General features: G+C 41.6%; 1 protein-coding gene across 4 annotated transcripts; it reads right to left on the reverse strand.

The window, feature by feature from the left end:
• Positions 1-238: 238 nt before the first annotated feature.
• On the reverse strand, positions 239-12,476 carry znf512 (zinc finger protein 512). 4 transcript variants are annotated; one of them, XR_004786380.2, is made up of 17 exons: positions 12,066-12,476; positions 10,315-10,433; positions 10,083-10,138; positions 9,612-9,670; positions 8,872-9,446; positions 8,406-8,495; positions 7,486-7,587; positions 7,249-7,373; positions 7,073-7,159; positions 6,416-6,514; positions 6,163-6,330; positions 5,872-6,069; positions 5,654-5,755; positions 5,038-5,100; positions 4,772-4,870; positions 3,862-4,604; positions 239-2,972 (listed from the first exon to the last, which is right to left on the reverse strand). XR_004786380.2 is itself a non-coding variant. In XM_035617809.2 (16 exons), the coding sequence occupies exons 1-16, from the start codon at positions 12,446-12,448 to the stop codon at positions 3,927-3,929; spliced, it is 2,820 nt and encodes a 939-aa protein (XP_035473702.2). In that variant the 5' UTR covers positions 12,449-12,476; the 3' UTR covers positions 239-3,926. The 4 variants fall into 4 exon arrangements, 3 of the variants coding, with proteins under 3 accessions (XP_035473702.2, XP_035473701.2, XP_035473703.2); XM_035617809.2 differs by having other exon boundaries at positions 239-4,604; positions 9,612-9,686; positions 12,265-12,476; XM_035617808.2 differs by having other exon boundaries at positions 239-4,604.
• Positions 12,477-12,488: the final 12 nt, after the last annotated feature.

Here is a 12,488-nt window from a genome sequence, read left to right on the forward strand (position 1 = left end):
GTGGTCAGTGCATGGCTTCTATGTCTAACCCCCGGTCCCTTAGCTCTCTCAGAATAACGTCGTCATCTCACAAACAGAATGGCAATCTCCATAGTAACACTCTCTGTCTTCTATATTTACCGCATTGCGTCTTGCGAGGTGTCCCCCCGAGACAGTCTTTCGCTAACCATCGACTGTCCCGACATGCCACACATAACATGACCTCGCATCGGCCAACCAAAAAAACCCAAGACCAAAGTGACCATGAATTAAACTTTTTAATTATCTGTTGTTATAACACTGCTGGTACTATGAAATAGCAGCACATTACTTCTATTAAAAAAAAACAAAAAACCAAACAAGTAATAACATTAAATTTACAGGTTTTTTAGATGTAGTGTTGGCTGAGACATTAAACGTTTTCACTTGAAGAAAATCCCACAAAATAAAAAATTGTGTTTACAGATGCCGACTGAAACTTAATTAAAATGTGGCCTAGATGAAATACAGCTGTGTATTTTCTGTATGGCCGACGGTGATGAGGCACAAAAAACGCGAGCCAACAGCTCTTCAGTATTTTCAATCTTCGTTTGACACACAGAGCTTCTTTACTGTACAGATTAATAACTTTAACGACTTTTCTTTCCAGAATCACATCTAGAACAACCGCCGGATTGAACTTCTTTTTTTTTTTTTTTTTTAAACCTCAAAGCAGAAGGTCAGGACCAAAATCAACGAGTTTAACCACGATTTTACACGTTCAATAGATTCACTGAGACGCAGCATCTGTGGGAGATTGACGGGTTTATGATAGAAGAATTAAAAACATTCAAAGATATCATAAACCTGGCTTTTAAAACTCAAACTCCAGTATTTGGAAAAAATATTTCCTGGAAATCTGGATGAGAGCCTTACTGTTGTAGCTTATCCTATAAAATTTGATGTTTAAGTGATTAAATGTCTAATCTTGAGCCTCCAATTTAACTTTTTTTAATAAAAGAGTATAAAAGAAAACGTACTAGTCGGGGATCCAGGGTGCTCTGTGAAATACTTGTCTCTTAATGGAGAGCAATCAATGCTTTTCTCTCTGCGCCATCAAACAGGTCAAAGTGCAAGCATGCTGTTTAGGATTTGGTCACAAGCATATTGGGAAGTATTTCAACACATACAGTGATTCATTGGTCTCCTTCAGGGTCAGGGGCATCCAAAGGGGTCACAAGTGTTTAAGTGAAAGCAAAAAAAAAACTGCAAAAGATTAGATTTATGTTTTGAAATGTTCCTCAAATCTTGGTGTTTTTTTTGGTTGCCCTGGTTAGAACCAAGGGGTTACAAGTAAATATTGCTTTAATTCAACGTATCACAAGCCGTAAAAGGATTTGAACCACCGACCTCTGTGGAGAAGAAGAATTATATGAATTATTTTAATATAATCATTATTGGGAAGTATTAGGTATTTAGCATGAGCAGCAACAAAAGCAACAAAAAAGTACCATAAGTACTACTTACACGGCTGGAACCCTTGCGTTCCATCTTGGTTTAATATAGATTTAGGTAAAAATTTAATTAAACAAACTAGACGGATCCAAACAGTGACACCGGGAAAAGAAGCCAACATCAAGGCTTAACAGGTTGTTTAACTAAGTTATGGAGCTTCCATGAAAGGAACTGCGGTTGACATTAAGCTGCATACCCACTTTTATCATCAGAAAATATCAAATAATTATAATAGTAATAGATGTCTAAAGAGAAAATTATGTTCATCTCACCCTTGGTGCTTGGACCCTTATTAGAATGTCATTATCTGGTTTCTTACTACAGGCATGAAGTAAAATATTGGAAATCAGTTGGAGGTAATAAATCAGTTTTCTACCATTTCTTAATATTAACAAAAATGATTGTGCTTTTTGAAACACTTCCAATTTCCATCTTAAATGACACAGGCTGTTCTCCCAAAAGGCATCTGATGGGGGGGAGCACTTTAAACAGAATCAGATCCAGTAAATATGTTTTACACAGTTTGTTATAGACACAGATTAAAGGGTAAAAACTTTTCTAGAGGGAAAACTGGAGCTTAACAGGAGAGAAAAACAATAATCAAATACATTCATAAATGCGGGGATGTAAAAAAAATAATATAGAAAATAGTTTCAAACAAATGACAACAATGACAACCATCCATAACCGCACACCACGATATTATAGAGTTACATAAACATTAGGCTACATGCTATTGGTTAAATATTCTGAGAGAAAATCACAGCCTCTCTTTGAAGAGTGAACAGAAGAGAAAAACACCCTCCACGATAAATCCTTTTAAAGATTTTCCTTCAATACAATTCAGCCGTCCGTGCCTGTGAAGTGGAGAGGATGAGCGTTGCCCTGTAACTCTGTTCATTTGGTCATCATCAAAAAAACAAAAACAATAAACCATCACCCACTGTGACGTCGTACCTGCGCTGAGCCGTAATCGATTTCTGTGCTTTATCTGTTTCATGAACAATCGTCCTACTTGGAATGTTTGAAATGATTGACAAAAATTCATCATTAAAAGTTCTTAACATTTCTTTCTTAACAAAAAACATTAGACCTCAAACAATAAGTCAAACAGTCAATCGCAAAAAAAGTATTTTTGCTAATTCATTAACCATTTCAGTCAGGTTTTTTTCCAAACAAAAATGTTATATTTCCAGATTCACAAATGTTCAGATCTAATTATTTTCTTTGTTATTACAAAAAGCCTAAAACAATTTATTATTGATTGTTTGTTTTTGTAATTGTTTTTAGATTTTTATAAAGAAAACAATTCATTGATTAAATAAAGACAATAATTGTCAGATTAATTGATGATGAAACTAATTTTTAATCACAGCCCTAAAAAAAAGGAATACTTGACTAAAGGTTCACTTACTCGCTTTTAACCCCATTTGAAGTCTCTCTCAGCTGATGGAGTTGGCTCAGATATCAAGGAGACAGCTCGGGTATCACCACGTTCCCTAAGTGCGATATCAACCGATTAAATTCCATTACCTGAGAAAGACTTCACATGTGGTTAAAGCTCTGGCAAAAAGATAGGAAGTTGACCTTTAGTTGAGATGAATCCAGTCCAAGTTTGAATGTGTTGAGGTTTTTAAAAACACACAAACATTACCTCAACAACATTTTTAATATTCTACAAGAATATGTCATTTCTAAAAGCTACTTTTCACTCACGTTAAGGCTGAATCTTCAGTCTGAATTAATAATAATATTTTGTTTTTGTTTCTGTGGAAAACTGTTGAGGACATTATTTTTCTTTTTTGCCTATTCCATTTTACCAGAAGTTGCCAGCAGACTCGGTTCCAAGATGGCAGCTTGATACCAGCCACGAAACCAAGTTTCATTCATGATAAATATACAGTAAAAAAGATGAAAACTATGAGCTTTGATTATGATGAAGATAGGTCATATGGTAAGGTATATACAAATCATACTAAAGAGGCACAAATGTTTTCAGAGAGAGCGACAATTCTATCAAAATACTATACGCTAGCATCCTCTCTTTGCGTTAGAGCAACATTTTCCCTTTTAGATAAACGTAAAAGACAAGAAGCGTTTAACATAAACTTGTTAAAAGTATAAGACACATTTGAAGTTGGTGGAAAGAATCTGTTACATATAAACACACAGATAAATGGTATCACTACATTTCTCTGGGTAAGAAACAGCCTCCGAACCGGAAGTGTTTTCATCTTTGTCCTCGCCGACACCTCGAGGTTTTCCTTCCTATTGTTTCCTTCCTGCAACATCAGAAGTTACAAACTGCAGCAACAACTGTAAGCTGCCTTCGTCTATTCGTCACTATTAATAAAGTTGGAGGGATTTCCTGATGGCATCTTTTCATACCTCTGTTTAAAATCAGCTCTGGCGCACAAGAGCGTTGAGGAAACTGTCATTTCCTGAACCCTTTTTTAAACGCTCCGGTGTCGCTTTCCAGACTCGGGGCGCGGCTCCACGACGCCCGGTCGCTTCAGATTCCACTGGTCAATCTGTCTTTGCCTGTCCTGCTGCTCCGCTTCTGATTCGCTGGATGAGCTGCCGGTACTGCTGCCGCCACCACCACCGCCACCACCACCCCTCTCCCCCTTCTCTCTCCTCTTCACCTCCACCTCCACCATGCCACTGCTGTCCTCTCCCGGTTTGTCATCAACATCAGCCATCTCCATCTCGATAGGGGCCTGCTCTGACCCTTCCACCAATCCCCTGCGGTCCAGTTCCACCCAAATTTGTTCCGGAGGAGGCTCAAGCGAGGTGTAGCACAGCACCGGCTGCTGGAGCTGGGTGTCCACCTGTGGAGACAGGTTCTGGTGCTCTGGGTGGAGGAGGTGGGTTTGGTGCTGGAGGTGATGCAGTGGCTGCAGCGGGTGCTGCATGGGCTGCTGGTGGTGGAGGTGATGCTGCTGCTGATGCTGCTGCTGCTGATGGTGGTGGTGGTGGTGGTGGTGGGGACACTGCTGATGATGCTGGAGGTGGTGATGGTGGTACTGATCCACAATCTGCCTGTCCACATTAAGGACAATCTCCTTGGACTGGTTTTTGAGGAACCTCTCAAACTTCTTGGAAGCCTTCTTGTTCGTCACAAACCAGTCCTGTAGACGCGGGACACGAGGAGAAGGAAGAGACAAGAGGGGAACTCGTCAACGTAACACCTAATGTCGTCTGCATACGGTAACTCAAAGAGGGGAGAGAGAGCCGCAAAATTCATCATTATGAACTGAAAAACTAAGTGAGAGATGCTTGTGAACGACGTCGTTACCTGTGAATGGACCGAGTTGATGTGATATTTCACTCCACTCTCAGAGTTAAACTCTTTATTGCAGATGAGACATCGGTATTTTCCCGCCTCAAAATCGCCCTGAAATGGGATCAAGTAAGGAAGGAATGAATGTTGTTGATCTGATGGTTTCATTTTCATGGTGTGTTTAATGGCTGATTCAAACTATTTAGGACATATTTCTCAGAACTGTGTGTCCTGGGTTTTTTATATTCTGGAGCAGAAAAAAGGGGACGGAGGTGACTTACCCTTGTGCATAGTCCCAGATGAGCCTTCAGCCCAGACACACTGGTGTAGGTGGAGCCACAACCCTGAGGAAGACAGAGACGACCTCATCACAAAGACACCGTGGACCTCTGCACACAGAACGCGACTATTTGGCTTGAAAGATGTATGGATGGCCACTGAGGCCAAAAGTTTTGAGCAAATAGAATCATCGCCTCCATATTAGCGAGACCAAACATGACTTATTTCAAAAATGATAGATACAAGCTCAAGAGGTAGGGTGGTGAATTGCCTCCGACCTTTCCGAGGGGCGTTCCAATTGCAACTTCTGCGTCGGAGGTCGGTAATTCCGAGTTCCGAGATTATAATGGAACACAGCATGAAAATTAACACAACTTTGAAAACTCCTTTGCTTTAATTTAAAAAAATGTTTCCTATACCTATATCATATAATACTATAATTCCAGTATCATATATATATATATGATATCATACAAAACAATAAGCCCAATCCCATGACCAGCCTCCGTACACATCACAGATCAAAGCTAGACAGGGAAAAAAAGTTATCAACTGCATTAACATGAAAAATGTGAAGATTCAACTTTTTTCCTGAAGAAGTAAAGCGCTGTCCTCTACCTGGTTGGGACACTGGACCTTCCTCTGCAGCTTCACCTCATTCTTCCACTTCCTCAGCACCTCCTGGCTGAAGGCGGGGAGGCCTGGTCGGGCATATTTCAACTATGACGCACCGCATAGAACAAGACGAGGTTAATGAAAACAGTGCACGAATAACCAACGATGTATACGGTGCAGTCCTCCGCTCATCCTCCGTACAAACTCGAGTCTCATCTTGCCTTTTTGTCATCGGGCACCAGGTCGGACTGAAACTTCCTCTTGGGCCAGTCTTTGGGCAAGTCGTTGTTGGCGATTTCCGCCAAGTGGAAGTTCGCCACCTGCGCTGACGCCCGCTGCACCCTGCCGCTGGCCGTCCTCTCCGGGTTGACCTCCAGCTCGGCCTTCAGAGCCGCGTCCTCCTCGGCCTTCTGCGGCGACTGGGTAACAGGGAACGAGACAATGAATAACTCTCCTTCTTTGTTCCGAGTCACTTGGATTAGCTGATTTCTTTAAAGAAGCACATGACTCACGGGAGCATGCTCCGATTTGAGGTGGTACTCCAGACCAGCCTTGGATTTGTATGTTTTCCCACAGTGAGAGCAATTCAGTAGCATCTTCTCCAGCTCGGACTCCTCCTTCCCACACTTCTTCGTGTGGTAAACGTAACCCATGATACTGGTGAACGCAGCGGTACAGCCCTGAAACATTTAAAAAAGTTGCATCTTTTCTTATCGTATCTTGCTTCTTCCGTCTTTCTCAAATGGATATGATTCGTCCGTTTACCTCTTTAGAGCATTTTAATTTGCCCAGCCTCTTCAGGATCTTACGCAGTTTGTCTTTGATGGCACGGTCGTCCAGGCCCTTGGCATCGTCTGCCGAAGGCTGCAAACGGAAAAAAACAAAACAATAAAAGAACAGTCGGGTAAAATCAGTGTCGAAACTATTCAGTAAACCTCAAACTCCACGAAGAGCGTGTTACTGTACCGCACAGTGTTTAGGAAGGAGAAATATGTTCACCGATATGAAATCTTTAATCGTACAGAATAAACAATGCAGAAAAAAATGTGCATTCATGTTTACATTTTACGTTAAAAAAAAAATCAAGTTCTACATATTTGTTTTTCTTTTTCTTTAAAGTTATTTATGATAAAGTTTATAAAGTTTAAGCCTCAATTACATTTTTTTGTCACTAAGGTATGATAACGACGTCTTAGGAATCATTGACAGATACATTTTTTTAAAAATCGGCCGATGTATTGTATTGTAAATCTTCTACTAATATCAATATCGACATGGGCCCCAAATAAAACCCCACATCGGTCGTGGTCTCCACAAAAGACGACGGTGTCATTACTGTTCCTTATTTGAAAGAGAATTTTATTTGTAACTCTTGTTGTTGTCTGAGATGAAGGACGGACTAAGGGATGTGAATGTTCCTACCAGATGACTGTGGTCGGCCATGATGTGATACTTCATCCCCGTGGAAGACTTCAGCTGTTTCCCACAGTGTTGACAGGTGAACGGTTGCTGCAACAACCACGAGACGCACGTTAACGCCACGCACGACCACGGTGCCTGTGAGTGAGTTGAGGTTTTTAAAATCGCCGCGTGCTCACCAGTCGGCAGTTCTCCATGTGCTTCTTCAGCCCCTCCACCGTCTTCCTGCTCACGCTCTTACACTTCGGGCAGGTGACTCTGCCTTTGGCCACGATCTGGAGCTGCCAGCGCTCCTCCTGGCTTCCTGCCGGACGTCGGGAAATAAAGATATGGGTTCATTTTTTATTTTATCTTACTCAGTGGAGATAATTCCAGAAGGAGAAGCTGCTGGGGTAGTCAGTCCCCCCCCCCCTCACCTGCAGGGTAGGTAGGAGGCTCCTTCTTTGTGGAGACGACCAGAGGTTTCTGCTCCTCAATGGGCTGAGACGTCGAGGCCTCGCCGCCGGCTGCATCTGAACCTGAAACGTTTACATTAGATATGTTATTTTATTGTCTTTAAGAAACTTCCTCTGTTGTTATTTTTTCATTTCATTAAAAACTATAACTGACAAATTCCCTTTCTTCAATCTGTCTGAGAAATACAAAATGGAGGTTCTGTCTGTATATCATAACGCTGATGCCAAGCACAATGTCGATCCAATTTATAATTACAGTAAATTTACTTTTACTTTTTTTTTACTCTCTACCATAACGTTGTCTAATATTCTGATTTTAATTATTTATTATTTATATTCATATATATATATATATATATATCTTATATAATTTTGTATTCATAGTTTACAATTCTTTTGTTCCTGATTGTGGAAAAGGTGTGCGATATCTTCAAAAACTCTTTTCTCTTTTTTTCGGTAATGATAATTGTGATAAAAATATAGAACATCAATATTGAAGAAAAAATGTCAAAATGACAAAATTATTTGTACCTAACAGCCAATAAATTAAATAAATTCATCAACAAATTCATATATCTATGTTCCAATTTTTTTTTTTAAGTTAGTTTTTATTCTTTTTTTGACCATGCAAGTTTAAAATGCTAAATGTAACACACTCGTATGTAGTAGTATGCCGATATAGGATATTTTAACTACGTTACAGTATGATTATAAACCATTAACTACATGTAGAAATGCATCTTGTGAATGCTGAATGAGAGGGAGTTAAAAGAAAGTGATGAATGGGGGTTGAACCTGACACAAGAGGAAATCTGAGGGATATGAAATATGTGTTTTTGACTCATTAAATATCATAAATATCATACTAGAGGGAAACTCACAGGGGTCTCTGCTCTCCGGCGGCTGTGGGAAGTTATTAACTGGAGGACTTCCCTCCATCTCCACCCGCTGCACCTTCTTCATGTTCAACTCTACAAAATGACACAGGAAGAAAAAAGACATCAATCTACAAAACCCCCAAATGTTTTTACTTTTTGAACAAACACATTCTTTCAACTGTAATAATGATATCTAAATACTGTTAAATACATTTGAATACATAACTTCATATAAATACACTATAATTAGAGTTTAAGGAGAAGTAACTGATAATTGTTTGTTCAGACCAAATTTGTTGTATTTTAAAAACAGAGATTTTAATCTTCAAAATCAATCGATTTTACAATTAAGTATTAACCCTAAAATGTTATGAAAATATCATTCATAACCTCAGATCTATATATATATATATATATATATATATGACAAAACACGTGTGAGAAATTGTGAAAATGTTTGAAAATGTACCGGGTCTCCAGACATGTTCTCTGTCTCTGCTTGCGTCGCTCCGGCCCTGTTCTTGGTTCCGGCCCGACCCCCACGCCTGCTCTGACCCCGAGGAGGCCCCCTCTCTTCCCGGATCCCTGCTCGCGTTCCAGGCCTGATCCTGGCCTCGGTCTCCGCCGGCCGCCCAGCCCTGCTCGGGACCTCTGTCCCGGCCCGTCACCCAGGCCTGGTCCTGTCCGGTGTGAGCTCTGTCCCTGCCTGCTATCCAGGTCTGGTCTTGACACGGGGGTCCCGACCGGTCTCTGCCAGAGTTCCAGACCTGCTCCTGGGGTCGGTCTCTCCCCGGCGCCCAGGCATTGGGGCCCGTCCTGTCCCTGGAACTCCAGCTCTGGTCCTGAGGCTGGGACTGCTCGCTGTCGGCCTCGGGGCCTGGAGGCCACGCATCCTTCGCCATCACTCTCGGGGGCAGCCTCGCCGCGGGCGGACCCATGGAGCCCGAGTCCACTCCATTGGCCAGGTCACCTGATGACATCACTGAGCAGCTGGATGTCGGGTAGTCCACTGTTCCTATGGGAACACTCTGTAGGTCCTCGTACCTGGTATTAAAAATATTATACACTTATTATTTCAGAAATTTTTTAAAAGTTTATTGGAGTGCTGGTGCAGAAAGACATTCATAGATTAATATAATAATGAGAATCTATCATGCATCTTAATGTATAAATTCAAATGAAGTGTTGACAGACTGACCGCTCACGTACCTTTTTCTACCGTATGTTCTCTTCATCTTCAGAGCGTCTTGGCCTTGAGGCTCGTCGTTCTGAAACACAAATCCGCTGCCGGGCGTGAAGTGGACAAACGCATTCAAACACGTCTTCATTAGCAACATTCACCTGCACGACCCCACACGTGCAAAACCAGCAGGATGTATATCCTCACTGTCGGGGGGGGGAAATATCTGTCCTGACTTTTAGAATGTTTAGCGCAGTTGCACTTTGTCCTAAATCTACGGAGACAGAGCGTTTCTACGGAGACAGAGCGTTTCTACGGAGACGGCTATTCCGTCCGTCTGATGACGACATTATTCCGAGAGAGCTAAATACCCCCACAGAGTCCCGGAGATGGGCAGGTTTTTGGGGACACCATGCACTGACCACTTGTTGATCTGTGTAACGGACCAGAAAAAGCTCGTCCACAGTCTCTGTCTTCCCCGATTCAACCATGACACTCACCTTGGCGTGTCCGACTGCATTTGCTTCACAGTCTCTGTCTGGCATTCGCTGGACAACTGAGAGATGGAGATTGAAATTGATTACACATTAGTACAGTTGCGGCATAGTTTGCAAAATGAATACTCTGCGCATAAGAAACACAGGTAGGTGAAATGACAAGATGTTTCACAGTCAAAGTTACTACAACTTCTGGTGTCATTTGAATAATGTCTTCTTCTTTTTTTTCGGGTACCTGGACATGGAATTCCACTTTTAAGGTGCGACTGGACTGACTTTCTTTTTCTTGGCACGTACAGAGGTGACATATCCCCTCCGATGTGGGCAGGGTCCATGAGGGGGAGTGAATCACCACTGAAAACACACAGGGGAGAAAAGAAAACATCATAAATATACACATCAGGTGTAGTTTCATTCATCCTTGTGCCTACCATTGCTATTTTTTTATATATATATTTCCTTTTGTATAATAGTTATTACTCTTTCACTGCTGTTTCTTTATTTGAATTATCCTGCCGCTGCAACAAATTTCCCCATGGTGGGACTAATGAAGGATATATTGTGGCATATCTCAACGAATAATTGTGGTTTCTGAAGATCCCCTGATTTTATGAAACCACAATTATATAACTCGACTCGTCCTCCGCCTGCTCCTGGTGAAGAGTTTGAAGTCAAATATTGCCCCAAGAGCTATGTTTGTGTTATATACATATCTGATAATTATTTAATCATTATTATTATTTAACTTCGTCAGATATTCTGGATTGTTAGGTGTATCAGAGTTTGGGTTCGCAACAGGAGTCATCTTGATGTTTTATTAACTTTTAACCCATAAATCTCAACATATACATGTATCTGAAGAAATATAAAAAAACAATAACACTTGTATCTTCCTACCAGACGGTTCATTATTCTATATTTTCTACCATAAAATTGCAATTTTTTTTTTTTAAATGCTCCAAAAGAAAAATGTAAGTCGAATCAGCACAGTACAGTTTGGCCAGTACCTGTCACACGGAAACACATTTGATTCTAAAGAAATTATGCAATTTTGCACTGTATATATATCTTAGGCATCAGCAGGACAAACCAAACACTGTACTATAAAAGTATTTCTAAGCGGTAGCAGTAGTACATCACACAGTAATATGGAGAAGAAATATTACTGAGATTACATTTTTTTTAAATCATGATACTGTTCTGTGTCTTACCTAGTTTATTCTGTTCTATGGTCATCAGAATACATAATTCACGTTCAGGACGAGGAATGTCTCCGATGCAGATGGAACTTTCTGCACTTGACACAAGGAACCGTGATGACTATTGATTGTGCCTGTAACTAGTCGGCGGCTTTCATACAGTAAGAGAAGTAGCCCTTTTTAAAAATAATACTGCAAAATATGATCTTATTTACCTCGGAAGCCTCACGAAGGTGGAATACTCTGAGCAGAGCTGCAGGTTCCCTGACACAGTGTTGAGCCGAGATGTTTAAGCTCTACAGTGTGTGTGTGTGTGTGTGTGTGTGTGTGTGTGTTTCTCATCATGGGTGACACATTGTAAAGGTGTTTCCATTTGGATGCGCCTTCACAAGAATGTCCAAACTGTAATTGTGCAAGATGATTATGATGATGATGATGATGATGATGATTATTTATTATTATAATTTGTATTATTATTATTATTATTATTATTATTGTTGTTTGTTTGTTCGGTCCAGTGAAGCCCAACAACCAGCCACATGCAGGACTGAAGCACTTGAACGCACCATCATTACACTGAGTGTAGATTTAAACAACAACAACAACAACAACAACAACAACAACACAAGGTTTTGTCTTTTGTCGACGACGTGCACGGGGGAAACCCCCCCCCCCCCCCCCCCCCCACACAAGTGATTGATTTTTCTGTTTCATGGCGAACCATAAACCACCATAACCATAACCTGTGCGTTGTCTGTGCGCGGTGGGAGCGGAGGGGAGAGCCTACCGTCCTCCAGCCCGCTGCAGCCTCCATGTCTCCCCGAGCCTCGGCCTCCTCTCGGCGCCTGTCCCCCGGCGGAGGGCCGGGCGCGCGGCAGGAGCAGGAGCAGGCCCCGGCCCGATCAGGCTCGTCCGGAATGAAACATCCAAATGGGAGAACTCCGAGGGGCAGCCTGAGCTCGACAGGTAGATATGAATCAGCTCACCGGCATAATTCGGCTCAGTGTTCTTCGCGTCTTCTTCCGAGGAGGAGGAGGAGGCGGAGGAGGAGAGACGCCCTCCTGCCGGAGAGGACACACAAGACCCGCATCTGAAGCCGCCTTCACGGCCCCTGGGAAAATATCGCTTTGAAGAAAAGCCATCTATGAAAAACAGAAAATGTAAAAGCATTGAATTGCATTCACTCAATTAAAGAGAAATAAATTTGAAC

Source organism: Scophthalmus maximus, chromosome 18 (genome assembly GCF_022379125.1).
Source record: "Scophthalmus maximus strain ysfricsl-2021 chromosome 18, ASM2237912v1, whole genome shotgun sequence".
Classification (NCBI taxonomy): domain Eukaryota; kingdom Metazoa; phylum Chordata; class Actinopteri; order Pleuronectiformes; family Scophthalmidae; genus Scophthalmus; species Scophthalmus maximus.